At 52.6% G+C, this 14,891-nt stretch overlaps 1 protein-coding gene across 1 annotated transcript in view; it reads left to right on the top strand.

Annotated features, from left to right (window-relative positions):
- SUPT6H (SPT6 homolog, histone chaperone) overlaps window positions 1-11,389 on the top strand; it is a 31,886-nt gene extending 20,497 nt beyond the window's left edge. Inside the window, exons 25-37 of the mRNA XM_026055194.1 lie at window positions 851-1,058; window positions 1,527-1,674; window positions 2,025-2,167; window positions 2,958-3,098; window positions 4,204-4,399; window positions 4,535-4,773; window positions 5,283-5,396; window positions 6,133-6,257; window positions 6,745-6,857; window positions 7,272-7,349; window positions 7,437-7,603; window positions 8,962-9,149; window positions 9,335-11,389. Of these exons, the coding sequence (XP_025910979.1) occupies window positions 851-1,058; window positions 1,527-1,674; window positions 2,025-2,167; window positions 2,958-3,098; window positions 4,204-4,399; window positions 4,535-4,773; window positions 5,283-5,396; window positions 6,133-6,257; window positions 6,745-6,857; window positions 7,272-7,349; window positions 7,437-7,603; window positions 8,962-9,149; window positions 9,335-9,521 (2,047 nt within the window). The 3' untranslated portion in view covers window positions 9,522-11,389. The remainder of the gene's footprint in view (window positions 1-850; window positions 1,059-1,526; window positions 1,675-2,024; window positions 2,168-2,957; window positions 3,099-4,203; window positions 4,400-4,534; window positions 4,774-5,282; window positions 5,397-6,132; window positions 6,258-6,744; window positions 6,858-7,271; window positions 7,350-7,436; window positions 7,604-8,961; window positions 9,150-9,334) is intronic.
- Window positions 11,390-14,891: the final 3,502 nt, after the last annotated feature.

Raw genomic sequence — 14,891 nt, 5'->3', positions numbered from 1 at the left:
CTTTGTGGTGAAGAGAAACTAAACTAAAAGCAGTTGTTCTCGCTTTCCATAGTTGTCGTGCCTGTCTGTCAGTAACTCATAAGCACTTCTGCTTAGTTGTTGCTGAGTCCTACCAACCGTGTTTTGTTTTAAGTTTCAAACTTGAGGCATATAACAGCAATTAAGCTTCCTCTTAAACCGGTAGCAATACTGGGAAGTTTAGAGCATTAGGTTGTCTGTAACTGAAAAGCAGAGATGCGGTTGGAGGGCAGTGATAACCCACTTTTTAAATATCTAGCTGAATGCTTTGCTCAGAAAGGTCGCTTGTTGGGAATGTGCTTTTTCTAAGGCTATCACAATTTCCTTTTTGCCTTTGAAAAGCGGTCTGAGAAAGGACACCTGGCTGAATCCTTTTGCTTAGTGTTCCAACCCCACTAGGTGCTTGGCTCTTGCAGGATGCAAGTCCTAGAGATGCAAGAGAAAAGTTTAGACTCCTTCAAACAGCTGGATACAGAGGTCTGCACTGCCAGTTGGCATCACTTAATTCATAGGAGGAAAGAAACTGTAAAGAGTTGTGTGCTCAGAGTGCAGCCATAGTGCTCATCTACATAGCATCAAAAAATACCTGGCTACATCCTTGCAGTGCAGGAGCTGCAGACTGAAATTTGCCTTTTCTTGCCTTGAGCGCTGTTGATTTAGCTATGAAGAATTTGTATGTCCTTTTGAGTAGCTTGTTGGGGGGGGCAGAGGTGGCAAAGCAGCCCCACAGCCAACAGTGATGGTCAACAGAATGATTTGTTGTTGACCTGAAGGAGATGCCTCGGGAGCCCTGCAGGGTCCTTATCTAAACAGTGTTTTGCTTCTATTTCAGTACTGATTCCTACATCGAAGTCCTAGATGGATCCAGGGTCCACCCTGAAACCTATGAATGGGCAAGAAAAATGGCCGTAGATGCCTTAGAATACGATGAATCGGCAGAGGATGCTAATCCCGCAGGAGCCCTAGAGGAGATCTTAGAAAACCCTGAGCGTCTGAAAGACCTGGATCTTGATGCCTTTGCAGAGGAACTGGAAAGACAGGTGTGTTGGGTATCCCTGGTGCTGAGAAAAAGAGGTGCAGCTGTGCTGTCCAGCGCAGTTCCTTAGCTTTTGAAGCTGGTGACCTTTATGCTTTCTGGGAGCCAAGTATTTAGCTGTTGCCATTGTAAAACGTATAAACACCCATGACAAGTATTTAGTGTCTGACAATGAAGTGTAGTAAATGCTTAGAGAAAGTATACTGGGAGGGGGGGGAAGGAGGCAGGAGTCAGCAATTAGACTGTTTAATCTGTCCTTCCTGAATTTATCTAATTTTGGGGGGGAACACATTGATACTTTTGCACTTCCACAGCATCCTGTGGCAGTGTTCCACAGTTTAATGACACATTGTGCATTCCTTTGTTTTAAATATGCTGTATGATAACTTCCTTGGGTTATTGTGTTATACTGAATTCTCCTATTTAGCTCCGCCCTACCTCTCATGGCTTTATAACTTTTGACACCACACAGGGCTATGGTGACAAGCATATCACTTTATATGACATCCGAGCTGAGTTAAGCTGCAGGTACAAGGACCTGAGAACCCCGTACCGCTCTCCAAACACAGAAGAGGTCTTCAATATGCTGACCAAAGAAACTCCAGAGACTTTTTATATAGGTACATCGCTGTTCACTAAGAGGGCTCTGACGGTTGCTGTCATCACAGGTTGAATTAGGATGTGTAGAGGTAGGCAAAGGGATCTTGGTGAGGGTGACATTCGGACAGTGCCAGGTCTGCAGCTCCCTCTGTACACTGACATGAGGATCTCGTGCTGCATACCTAGTCGATTTGGGCAGCGCTGGCTGGTGGTGTGCTGATGGGTTTTATCTAAGGCAGCGTGTAGGTGAAGCCCCTTCAAGTAGCTGCGTAGTCTCCTAATGCCTTCATGCACTTCTGCCTTAGGTTGAGGGACCTGCCCAGCCCTGCAGTTCTTCATTCTCCCCTTCTCCTCTCCCCCCACACCACAGGTAAAATGATCATCTGTAATGTGACTGGGATAGCCCACAGGCGGCCTCAAGGAGAAAGCTATGACCAGGCAATACGGAACGACGAAACCGGCCTTTGGCAGTGTCCTTTCTGTCAGCAGGATAACTTTCCAGAGCTCAGCGAGGTGGGGCTGCTTCTCATGCTGGGCCTGTCTTTGCCTGAAGTCTGATATCAGCAGACTTGAACGCTTTTGAGGGATGCAGTAGCCAAGGGCTCTTGGGAAGCATAAGGCATCAGAGCAAAGATTGTGTCTGCAGTGCTGCAGGACCCCAACCTGAATGTGGCCTTTGGCTGCAAACATAATCTCTTCCAGTTGTGACTAATTGCTTCTGTGTAGGTTTGACAGGTCCTTTATGGCTGCATTAAGGACTTTGGTGAAGCAGACTAGGAGTGAAATGGACTTGAGGCCAAGCTGACCAGTTCTTCTCTGTAAATGTATAAAGCAGGCTTGTTTGTGGTCTCGGATTCTGTCTTATGCAGAGAAGTCACCTGTGACGCTGAGAATCAAAGTTCTTTCTGCCACCTTCTCAATTTTAAAAACTAATCTGGGCTCCCTGTTACTAAATGCAGCTGTACTTCAGGTCTCTTCTAAACACTGTCAAATTCCAACCTCGGTAATTAGTGATTTTAAAGCCCTGAAGTGTTCATTAGAAACCAACCCTAGCTGCATACTTGTGTCCAGAATCTAAAATATTCTGGTCTTCCTGGTTGCAAATCTCTATAAGCTGAACAGAACTGAAGTAGGATGACTGCATTACTGGGCAGCATTCATTGAACTCCTCTGTCCTTTGCCATTTTGTATGTCTGTGCCTCTTGCACCAGTTTGCTGACAGAGCTCACACTCAAACAAGAGTCTAAAAGCTATCTGGGTTATTTTGTTTCCATGCTGAATGACTTTTACTTTTGCCTTGAAGGTTTGGAATCACTTTGACAGCGGTTCCTGCCCAGGTCAGGCCATTGGAGTGAAGACACGGCTGGACAATGGAGTCGCTGGCTTCATCCCAACAAAATTCCTTAGTGATAAGGTGGTCAAGCGGCCAGAAGAAAGGGTGAAGGTACGAAAGCAATGGATTTTCACATATCCAGCAAGAGCTGGAAGAGCATGAAGCCAATACCAAAGACTCAGAGGTTAACTGGTTAATTCTGCTGTTCCCTAAATGATTTTTCAAACCTTATTTTCACTTAAGGACTTTAAATCAGCAAGAAGTTCAGTTCCTGGTTAGTGTCCTTCTCTCACACTGCAAATCTCTCTTGGCAGCTGGTTCAAACCATGTTAATCAGTTAGCATGTTACACTGCAGGAGGATTTATTATAGTCTGGCTAAAGTCCGGGCTTGGGAGGCCAGAAGGCATTCTAATGCAGAGCTGCCCTTTGTTTCCAGCTTTTTAAAGAGCTTGCAGAACTGCTGTTAGATATGTGGAGAGTCCCTTTCCCTTTCTTGTAGCTTTTTATTCTGTCTGAATTCATCTGCAGAGGTCATCAGAGTTGCTGGTCTCTCTCAGAACAGGGATTTGGGTTCTAGGAGAAACAGCGTCACATATTTTTGTCGCATGATAAAATAGAGGTTTAGCATCTTTGCAGTCTTTTGGGAAACTCCTGACAGTCCATGCAGGTGATGGATAATCCTGTAAGCTCAGAGGTCTCCTAGCAGTTCCTTAAAAAGCTATTGTCAACTTCAGCACGGTTAACTGGACTAAGACATTGCAGTTTTTGTAGTGGGATTTTCTGTTTCCTGTTTAAGTAGAGAAGTCCTTTGGATGTCTTCCACTCTGTTGTTTCTGCACAGACTTAACTGCTTTCCTGCTCGTCATCAAGTCCAGTTTTGCAGTTCCCATTCTTGGACAACAAAAACAGCAAAGTTAGTTGTCCACAGCCTACATACACACACAGTTTCTGTGTGCTGTGGGACATACATAGTAGACATACTGGAGAAATGCCCATTTTTCTTTTAATCTCTTTTGATTCTAGTCATCTTGGGGATCAGTTGATTTTCGGTTCAAATGGAAGAATCACTTTTAAAGGTTGTATCAATCTGAAGTATGTGAGGTAACTTTTACCTCCTCGCTGGCAGCATGACCCTGCGCAGAGAGCTCTGTAGTGCAGGGTGCCTGGTATACCAGCCAAACCTGCTGATAAACCTCACCTGCCCCTCTCCTGTAGGTGGGAATGACTGTTCACTGCAGGATTATGAAGATTGACATTGAGAAGTTCAGCGCTGACCTGACCTGCAGGACGTCAGACCTGATGGATAAGAACAATGAGTGGAAGTTGCCTAAAGACACATACTATGATTTTGATGCTGAGGCAGCAGATCACAAGCAGGAAGAAGACCTGAAAAGAAAGCAGCAGCGGACAAGTGAGTCTCTTGTTCTTCTCTCCCCAGGAACACCAGCCTTCCCAGGGTGCTTCAGGAAAGTAAACACAACAGGACATATGCTTGCAATAAAACAGTCAGTAACTTGAAACGTAATCACCCCTCTTTGTCCTCTAGCGTACATCAAGAGAGTAATTGCTCACCCGTCATTCCACAACATCAGCTTCAAGCAAGCTGAGAAGATGATGGAGACTATGGACCAAGGGGATGTGATCATTCGGCCAAGCAGCAAAGGGGAGAACCACCTGACTGTCACCTGGAAGGTGAACGATGGGATTTACCAGCACGTGGATGTCCGAGAAGAGGGCAAGGAGAATGCCTTCAGTCTGGGCTCCACACTTTGGATTAACACGGAGGTAAGAGCCCCGCAGAGCTTGTCTGGGAAGGAGTTTGTGGGGAAGGAGAACCACCTATTTGGCAGGGACAGGCTGGCACAGTCGCCTTGCAGGATCCGTTACAATATTTGAATTCTGATTAATGGCCTGTGGTGCAGTTCCTGAGTGTTGGGCACAGCTGTGATGCTCTGTCTGTTCAGTAGCACACACTTCTATTGCATGTTTTTTGGAAGAGGTGTTTTCTCTTGTTCTCTCAGCTGGTGCAGAAATATATCAGTTTGGTAGATTTCTATATGCAGCCTCTGAGAGGAGATGTGAAATTATGCAAAGCCTTTCCCTCCTTGCAACTGCTCTCAGGCTGTTGGAGAATAACTTCTATTGCAGTTCTCTGGCTTAGACAATACTTAGCTGTTTTTTCCTCAAAGCATGCAACCTTGCTATGCAGAATATATGACTGATAGCTCTATACTAGAATGAGAAAGTTCCTCATTACACACCCTAAATACCTCTTTAAATATGTTCATTCAAAGGAATTTGAAGACCTGGATGAAATTGTTGCTCGCTATGTCCAGCCAATGGCTTCTTTTGCCAGAGACCTGTTGAATCACAAATACTATCAGGACTGCAATGGTGGAGACAAGAAGGTGAGCCCATCCCAGGCTGTGGAAGCTTGTGTGGGAGATATGGGAGCGTACTATAAGTTTCTCTGTCTCAAGACAGATCTTGGAGTCTGTCATGAGCTGCTGCTGGACTGCGCTCTCTGATCAACCTCTTGTCAGTTGGGGGTTGACTTGCTGCTGTAGGTCTCAAGGAGATTCTGTCTGGGAGCAGTGTAGCCAGGACAGGTTCCTGGAGTGGGAGTGCAGGAGAGCTATGGTGGTGTGCCAGAGCAGCAAAGGGTTGCCCTGACAGCAAATACCAGTGAAAGGAGAGGTATTGGCTTTCTCTGACCTGGTGACATTTGTGTATCTTCCCAAAAAGACAGAAGGAGATGAGCTCTGTCTGTCTCCAACTTTTCCATTACAACCCTCTCAGAGAGGAACCTGCTGATGGCGTCAGAGCTGTGGCAGAAGAATTCTTCTCACTATGGTTGCTTGGAGACTTCTTGCTGCAGCTTTGTGATCTGAACCAGTAGCATGTATTGTCTGGGCTGTACCTTCCAGGCGTGCGTGCTGTGGCCTGTGTACTCACAGAACCCTCTGCTGTAGCAGTGCAGATGGTGTTGGAATATTATCTAGAGGCTGCCCTTGTCTGGTTGCTAAAAACAGGGTGGGGGGAAAGAGGGCTAAGCACAGCACCAGAGGGAGGTATCTGTAGGCCTTGTGTGTTGCAAAAAATGTAGGCTTTCCCTGAGCATTTCTTCTCTTTCTCTCTGATTAGAAGCTGGAAGAGCTGCTGATAAAGACGAAGAAAGAGAAGCCAACTTTTATTCCCTACTTTATCAGTGCCTGTAAAGATCTACCTGGCAAATTCCTCTTGGGATATCAGCCTCGAGGCAAACCAAGGTAAGTGAGATGCAAGCCTAGCCGCTGAAGCTGGCTGCTGCCAGTACCACACCTCAGCTTATTGCTGCCAGTTTCTCTTCCAGCTCTGTCTGTATCCCAGTAAGTCGGGCCTCTCCTTATCCAGGCCTTGGCCTGCTGACAGTAGAGGATCCATGTCTAGTAGTAAATCCCTCCAAGGAGACTCCTGTGTTTCTAACCAGCTGGCCGCCACAAGCCGTAACACCCTGTGCAAGTGGTGTCACTGGAGTACAGGCAGTGATTGATAGACTTTCCAGGAAAAGGCATGGTATTTTAGGGCACTTGTTTGAAAACAAAATGAAACTGTCTTGGGTAGCTCTATCTATTCAATTGCAGTACAGCCATCACCTGAGTTTGTCAGGTCTTGCCTGTCATGTCTGTTCTGACTGAGACCTGTTAGTGTGAGGGCACTGTATGGCAGCAGGTACAGCTGCAAAGCAGCATGTGATCTCTTGTGCTCTCCTCACAGGATAGAATATGTGACGGTGACGCCAGAAGGATTCCGCTACCGGGGCCAGATCTTCCCTACTGTGAATGGACTCTTCCGATGGTTTAAGGATCATTATCAGGACCCTGTTCCAGGTGAGGACCCCAAAACCTGAGTGCCTTGGCTGTTTGTTTCATCAGTGTCATGCAGTAGGGCAGTTAGTAAAGGACAATTCCGTGTTCTTTGTCCCTGAAATGTGTCCTCTAGGATTTTCTATATTTGGGAAGTTTCAGAGTGACACTCGAGTGTTTGGCTTCCATGAACCCATTGAGAGCTCTCCCAAGAACTAATCTTTCAGCCAAGAAGCCCATGCAGCAAAGGCTGAGCTTGTCCCTTTTCTCTCCCTTGGCTTCCCCCATCATTCAGTCCCATGTGCACCATTTACTGGCAAGATGCTATTTTACCAGGACAAATGTTTTCTGGATTTTTTTTTCAAATGCTGAGTTTCAGGGTAATAGCTGCTCTGCTGGAAGAACCAACCTATCCCTCTTGGCTTACGTTTTATACAGGTATTACCCCCAGCAGTAGCAGTCGGACCAGGACTCCAGCCTCCATTAATGCTACTCCAGCTAACATTAACCTGGCAGGTCAGTGCAGACCTTTCTCGGTTGGAATCGGGATGCGAGTTCCTTTCTCAGGCTCTGCTCTGCCTAACACAGTGGTCTTTCTTGCAGACCTGACTCGTGCAGTGAACGCTCTACCACAGAACATGACCTCCCAGATGTTCAGTGCCATCGCTGCTGTGACAGGCCAGGGACAGAACCCAAATGCCACCCCTGCACAGTGGGCATCCAGTCAGTATGGCTATGGAGGCAGCGGAGGTGGCAGCAGCGCGTATCACGTAGGTGTCACAAGCCTGTGGATGGAGGTGTTGAGTGGCCTCTTCCCACTGCTAGAAACCACCCCATGGGCTCCACTGGTAGTGTAAGGGGTTGCTCATTGCCAGGGATCAGCCAGCCCTAGCCATACCCGCACGGCTGCACACAGGAGCCTGGCTGGATGCTTGGACCAGGTTTCTTGCCTCCTGTGGCTGAGGAAATGAGGCATTGTAATATAGTCCTGCTCTGAGGAGAGTTGAAACAAGTAGCAAATTGGTCTGGCCCCCAAGGAATGTGGCAGGGCAGAGAGGAGGAATCCAGCAGTGAGGGGACACAGCCTTCTGATTGTGCCCCTGAATTGGCAACGTGAGCTGCCAGTGGAAGAGATTAGCTGTGAAAATATGCGCTGAGTTTGCAGGGCTTTTCAGCTCAGCGTGCTAATCTCCAAGCTGCACCGGCAGGCGAACACCTCAGCCTGACTGAACACCCAGAGGCTTTGCAGAGAGTAAGATGGAATTGGACAGGTTCAGCTCATGCCGGAGCCTTTCCTCATATGTGCTGGTGCCTACCTCCTCCCAGCACGTGCTGCCAGTTCCCCAGCTGACCCCAAGGCTAAATCCAGCTGCAGAAGGAATGAAGTGCCTGGGTGCAAGAAACTCACCCTGCCCTTAAAGAGATCTGCTAAAGAGCTGCTACAAGACAAGGCTTGTAGAGAAGAATGATCCTTTATTAGACCACGTTGGGAGGCTTTCATGGAGTTTGGCACAGTAAACACTGAGCTGAGGATAGGTAGGGACTGGGGATAAGCTAATGGTATTAATCACAGAGACAGTTTGAGGGAAAAGGGAGGTGAACACTGGAAGGCAAAAAGACTAAGCGTTCCCCTGGGCGAACAGTGAGCCAGGCAGTGTGGGATCTGGGAGGAAGCTGTCTCAGGAGCTGCTGGGCCTTCTCTGCAGCCTATTGGGGCAGGAAATTGGGGTGAATTCATCTGTTCTTCATGCCCATTGCAGGATGTGGTTTCTGCTAGGTTTCCCCAAGTGTCTCTTGTGTCCGTCTCTTGTGCTCCTTACCTTTGCCTGGTTTAGCGTCTCCCCTTGTACCCTGTGTGGATGAGCAAGGAAGGTAGGCTGCGATGGCCCTGCTGGCCCAGGTTGAGTGGGTGTCAGTTGCTCTCAGGGGGAACAAGTGGGACCCTGAGCTATGCCACGCTCGGCAAACCTCTCCTCGCTCAGCCAAGGCGCTCCAGCAGGCCTGGGAGGGTGCAACAAGGGCTTGCGCAAGCCTCCTTGCGAGCTGGACACATGGAGCGTGCCAGATGTCTGCCCCAGCAGACCAGCCAGACTTGCCCTCTGTGCCTAACGGTACCTGTTCTCTGCAGGTCTTCACGACTCCAGCACAGCAGCCAGTGGCCACCCCTCTGATGACCCCCAGTTACTCCTACACTACCCCCAGCCAGCCGATTACAACGCCCCAGTACCAGCTCCAGGCCAACACCACGCCCCAGTCCTCCCAGTCCCAGACACAGTCACAGCCGTCATCCAGCTCCAGACAGAGGCAGCAGCCAAAGTGAGTAGCTCCAGTGCCGGGTGCACGTACCTGTCTGTCATGTTCGTTTCTTTGCTGGATTTTTGTAGAGCCAGCGCGGTGGGCTGCCTTGCACCTTCCTGTTGGGGCCCGTGGGGAGGGAGGGCAGGGAAGCTGCCCTGGGCTCCCCAGCTGGTGTGTCTCACCTCCTGCATGTGGTGTTGTAGGACCAACAGTCATGCTGCAATCGACTGGGGGAAGATGGCCGAGCAGTGGCTCCAGGAGAAGGAGGCTGAACGGAGGAAACAGAAGCAGCGGTTGACTCCTCGCCCATCTCCCAGCCCCATGATCGAGAGCACGCCCATGTCCATCGCTGGGGATGCCACACCACTGCTGGACGAGATGGATCGATAGGCCTTGCTGGACCTGACCCATAACCTCCGTTCCCTTCTCTAGGAAGGGGAGGGGAGAGAGAACAGTTGAAAACAAGTTCCCTTCCCTTAGCCACATAACTCCTGTTTTATACATCATGAGATGGTGGGAGATGACTCTTGGTGATGCACACCTGAGCAAACGAATAGACTTGGCAGGGCTGGTTTAAATATATAGACATATATATATATATATATATATATATAAAAATATATCATAGGAAGGGACACTGCAGCGGCCTCTGCGTTCCAGTCCCTGGTTCACCACTTTGGAAGCTCGTCAGAGTAGTTACAAGGTCAAACAAGTCTGTCCTTTTACATGCACAGCAGTCTGCTTTCAAAGCAAAGACTAGGAAGCAAACAACTGAAAGTGCAGACCATCGGCCTAGAGTGAGCCTGTTTTATTTGGATCATCCCAAACCCTGACTGTCACCTCTCCTTGCTCTGAGAGCGCAAAGCAAAGTCACCTGGGTTCTGACAAGCAAACTGGAGTTCTCTAAAAGTTTCTGTTCTTGTTTGCTCTGTGGTTTCACCTGTAACAGGCTCTGCAAATTCTGTGCTAACCCCCAGCCATGTTTGTAGGGGTCTAGCACAGCAGCTCTGGGGTCTTGCCAGAGAGAAATGCAGCTGTTGTACCAAAGGCCTGATCTCTCCTCTGGCTTCTTTTGGAACAATATTTATTTAGGTGTTGGGTAATTTTTTTTTTTAATCAGACTGCATAGCAAAGCCCCAGGCAATGGCAGCGTTCCCGAGCACGAGACAGACACATGGGCTAAAACGCTGCAAGAGCAGCCACTCCTATGGTGAAGAGAACGCAAAGCAGCCAAGAGTGCATGGCATCCTCTTCCATGTCTGCTTAACCCTGCCCACTTGTAACTGAGAGGGGGGAATAAATAGTGTTTCTACTGAACACTAGTTGGGAGGCTTTCTCTCTGCATCCTGTGCTGCCTGCCTGCCTTCTCCTCCTAGCAATGGATTGGCCATAGAAGCAGAGTTCAGTGCTGAAAGTCAATGCTCCTTCTTCCTTTGTTGCTTGGAGTTGCCTTCTGTGTGCTGAAACTTTCACAGAGAAGCTGATTTCTGTTGAGCTGATACAGAATTATGTTTTGTTTTGAATGCAATGTGTAGAGACGTCACACCGCCATGGTGGGCACCTTCCGGAGGCCCATATCTCTCACTGGCTGGGAGAAGTACTGGGGGGACTAGGAGGGGGAAGGTAATGCAGATAACTTTTGTTGTAGGTCAGAAACGGCCCACTGCAGTGTTACAGAGCAACTGTTGGCGCCGAGAGCCATTTCTGAACTGGAAGGTTTCTGCTGCACACACTTTCCTCCCTCCTGCTTTGTTAGTGGGGATTTTCTATGGAAGCAGGGTCTTTGTTCCTCCAACTGCTCCTGGTTAGCCCAGACTCTGCTAGGAAATGAGCAGGAACAGCAGATCAAGAGAAACAAAGGTCTTTTTTGCATGCAAATGCTCCTGAGGAATGGCAGAGACTTGGGAGACAAAGCAAAGCTGTTTCCACAGAGAAATGCAGGTCCTGGCTTCTGCGCCATCTCCTCTGCAATACCAGGGGCTGACACAGCCGTGTTCCTCTCCTGCTACCACGCGGGCCGGGATGGAGGACCGAGCTCCGGGGCACACGGCTGCCGTAGGTTACAAGCATACTAACCTTATGCTATTTTTTTATTTTATTAAATTCTGTATGACGGGAATCTGACTGGGAGCAGCTCCTTACAGGGATGTGTTGGACCCTTACAGAGGAGCTAGTTGTGCATTGTCGGCTCCTTTGGCTGTCTTTTGTTTTTAGTTTTCCCTTACCGTCAATAAAAATTCTACTTTTGGGAAGCTGCCCGTAGGCCGCGTGTCTCTGCTTCCTGCACTGATGCTTTGGTTGCAGCCAGGTGTTTCCCAGCCTGCCTCCACTGACCACGTTGTTTCTGCCAGTCTGTTCTCGGCAGTGGGACTTTGTGCTCACTTGTGGTGTTGCTCAGGAGGATCCAATGCCTCAGTACAACATGTGCTATCTTAGTGTATGTGCTTCCGCTCTGGGCTCTTGGATCAGCTCACGTCAGGGAGTTCAGATGGCGCGGTGCCCTCCTCGGGCATCTCTCCGGAAGCGGTGGGACCGCAGCGGGGCAGCTCTGCCCTACTTGGCCTTGGCAGGGGCAAACAGGAGCCAGCGCTCAGCTCCTGCCCTCCTGGCTCTCCCCGCTCTCAGATTTGCTGCTCGTGTAGGAAGATTGATTGTAGTGGCCTCACCAGCTCGGTCGGCTTGCTGTGCCTCTGCCTTTGTCCCGGGGCCTGGGAAAGCCTCTATTGTCCCGCTCAAAGAGCTCTGGCAGCGTTGGAAGAGCCTCCGGGGAGGGACAAAGCCCCGGGCAAAGCTGCCCCCCGCCGCTCAGCCCGCCCTGGCTCGGAAATGAGAACTGAGCTGCCGCTGCCGCTCCTGCTCCTTCAGCACAGCTCAGCGCAGAGCCCCGCTGCGCCCTGGGCGCTGCTTTGCCCGTCTGGCGTAGCTGTGCTGAAAATGCATCGCCTGCGCTGAGCCCGTGTGGTCGTGATGCCCGTGTCACGTCCCCGGGCAGGGGGGGAGCGGGAGGACGCTCTGCTTGCTGGGGCCAGACACGTGCAGCTGCCTTTGACTCAAATGTATGTGACCAGCATAACGGATGAGGTGGGGGCCCATCTGACCAGGCTCCTGGTAGCAGCCAAGGAGCTGGCGACGGTGCAGGGCGCCCTGCTGCTTGCTCTTGGGGGCTGGAAAGGGAGTTTGAGCTGGTGCGTGAGCATCTCACTTCTCCCAGCCTGCAAAAAGGCCGAGGGTTGTAAAGAGGAGAGCTGGAATGATGCAATTCATTCACCAGCCCTCCAGGGAAGTACAGCCCTGGGAGCTGGCGCTGCGCAATCGGTGTCGGCTAAATCACAGCCCCATAAAATCGGGGCTCTGCTGCAGCCTGGAGCGCGGATGGGAGGTAGCATCCCTGGCCCGGGAGGTGACTTGCTGTCTTCATTGCCCAGGAACATGAAAAGAGCCCGTGTTAGGGGTGAGGGGCAGCTCAGAGCAGTTCAGTGCCTTTTGCTTTTTTGCACAGCTCAACCCCATTAAACCCTCAGGTTTCCCCCCCTGCCTCCCCTGCGCGGTTTGGCTTTGCTGCTCTGTGGAGCTGTGCACCAGGACCAGGCAAGCGGGAGCACGCGAGGGTTGGGCGGCACGGCTGGGTGCACGGGCACCCGGCTCGCTCCCTCCCGCTGCCCCGCGAGGGCCGTTAGCCCCAGCCCGGCTCTCGCGCTGCTCCCACGTATCGCTGTTCCTCCCGAGGCCGCCCCAGAGCAGCCTTTGGCGTGTGCCGAAGTTTGCGCAGGGCTTGCGGAGACAGGGCATCACACCATCTGCTCGAGCGACCTAGTTTATTACACAGCTAGACTTGCACGGGGGTAAGGGGAGAGTCGCGTCCGCAGCAGCAAATCTCAGGCGGGCTCTGGCTCTGCTTTGTTTTTCAGTCTCTTCTTTCTGTTTCTCTCCTTCCTCCTTCTCTTCCTTCCAGCTGCCAGGGCTGTGGAAGGCAAGGCCGATGCCGGCTCCTTCCCCAAGCCCTCTCCTGCCAGGGCATCGCTCAGCACGGCGTTGGACGCTTCCTCCTCGCCCCCCAAGTCCAGGCTCCGCGCCAGCAGCTCGGCCCGCAGGTCCTGCCTCGCCGCCTCCCCCAGCTCCGCTGCGCCCGGCCGCTCGGGGGGATGAGCGCGGGCAACCGGGGCGGGATGGCTCAGCCTCCCACTTTCGGAAGGGCCTTTCTTTTTCAGGCCTTTCCCCTTCTTTTTCTTCTTCTCTTTCCCCTTCCTCTCGTTCAGGGTCACCTGGGGGGTGGGCAGCAGGCGATCGTCCACCATGGTCGCGGTGACAGCGCGGGCGGTCGTGTGATGCTCGGCAGGCGCCGGTCCAGCGCCCGTGCTGCTCCGAGGGCCCCCCCCGGCGTCCCCGGGCCCTGCCGCCCTGTCGATGAGCTCCCCGCCGAACTCGTAGAGCACCGGCTCCCTCGGCACCGCGACGGCCACTGTGTTGTACGCCTTGCACCTCGAGAGAGAGCGGAGAGGCGCCGGGTGAGCCCGACCCTGCCTCGGCCGAGCGGAGCCGAGCCGAGCGCCGGCCCCGCGGCCGGGTCGCGCTTACCAGACGTAGAGGTAGGGCTCCACGCACTCCTCCTTGTAGGCGAACTCGAAGCAGGGCACGCGGAGCACGTTGAAGAAGGCCTGGCCCACCACCCGCGAGGCCGTGTCGTTGACCCGCCGCAGGCAGTCCCTCAACCTGGGCGGCCGAGCGGAGCCGGGGTGAGGGAGAGGCGCGGGGCGCCCGGCGGGCTGGGGCGCCCGCGGCGGCGGGAGGGAGCCGGGACGCGGCCGGGGCGCGAGGCGGCTCACCTGCGGTCGCAGTCGCAGTGGCTGATGGTGTGCCAGCGCAGGTTGCGGTAGCCGTAGCGGGCCGTGAAGGGGTGGATGACGTGCTGGCAGTGGTCATGGTCCCGGCAGCACCGGTCCGTGTCCCGGTGCTCCCCTGCAGCGAAGGCACCGGGTGCAGCCGGGGCTGCGGGCGGCACCAAGGGGGACCCTGCACCCAGCTGGGCTGCGCTGCCCTGGGACTAGATGGGGGTGGGATCAGGGCCAGACTGGGACTGGACTGGGGTCAGAATTAGACCAGGCTGAGACAGGACTGGGATCGGACGGAGACAGGTGGGGGCTGCGAGTGGGCTTGTGTTTGGCTGGGGATTGGACTGAGACAGGCTGGGACTGGAGCAGCACCGCGATGGGGGTGAGGCTGGGAGCAGGATGGGGACCAGACCAGCACCATGATGGGGAAAGGACCAGGGAGGACAGGGACTGGACAGGCACTGTGTTGGGGATGAGGCTGGGAGCAGGATGGGGACTGGGACTGGACCAACAGCACAATGGGGACTGGAGCGGGGTGGACAGGGAGCAGACTGGCACTGTTTTGGGGATGAGGCTGGGACTGGGATGAGGACCTGGGCTGGACCAGCACCACAATGGGGAACAGACCAGCACTGTGATGGGGATGAGGCTGGGAGCAGGATGGGGACCAGGACTGGACCAGCACCACGATGGGGAACAGACCAGCACCGTGATGGGGATGAGGCTGGGACCAGGATGGGAACTGAGACCGGAGCAGCACCGTGCTAGGGACCGGATGGGGATGCACAGGGAGCGGACCGGCACCGTGCTAGGGACAGGAGCAGGGTGAAGGGGGACTGGACCGGCACCGTGCCGGGGATGAGGCTGGGAGCAGGATGGGGACCGGGACTGGAGCAGCAGCGCGCCGGGGAGCGGATGGGGGCGGCCAGGG

Source organism: Apteryx rowi, unplaced genomic scaffold (genome assembly GCF_003343035.1).
Source record: "Apteryx rowi isolate R43461 unplaced genomic scaffold, aptRow1 scaffold_99, whole genome shotgun sequence".
In the NCBI taxonomy this organism is placed as follows: domain Eukaryota; kingdom Metazoa; phylum Chordata; class Aves; order Apterygiformes; family Apterygidae; genus Apteryx; species Apteryx rowi.
This window is presented reverse-complemented; position numbering and strand designations above follow the sequence as displayed.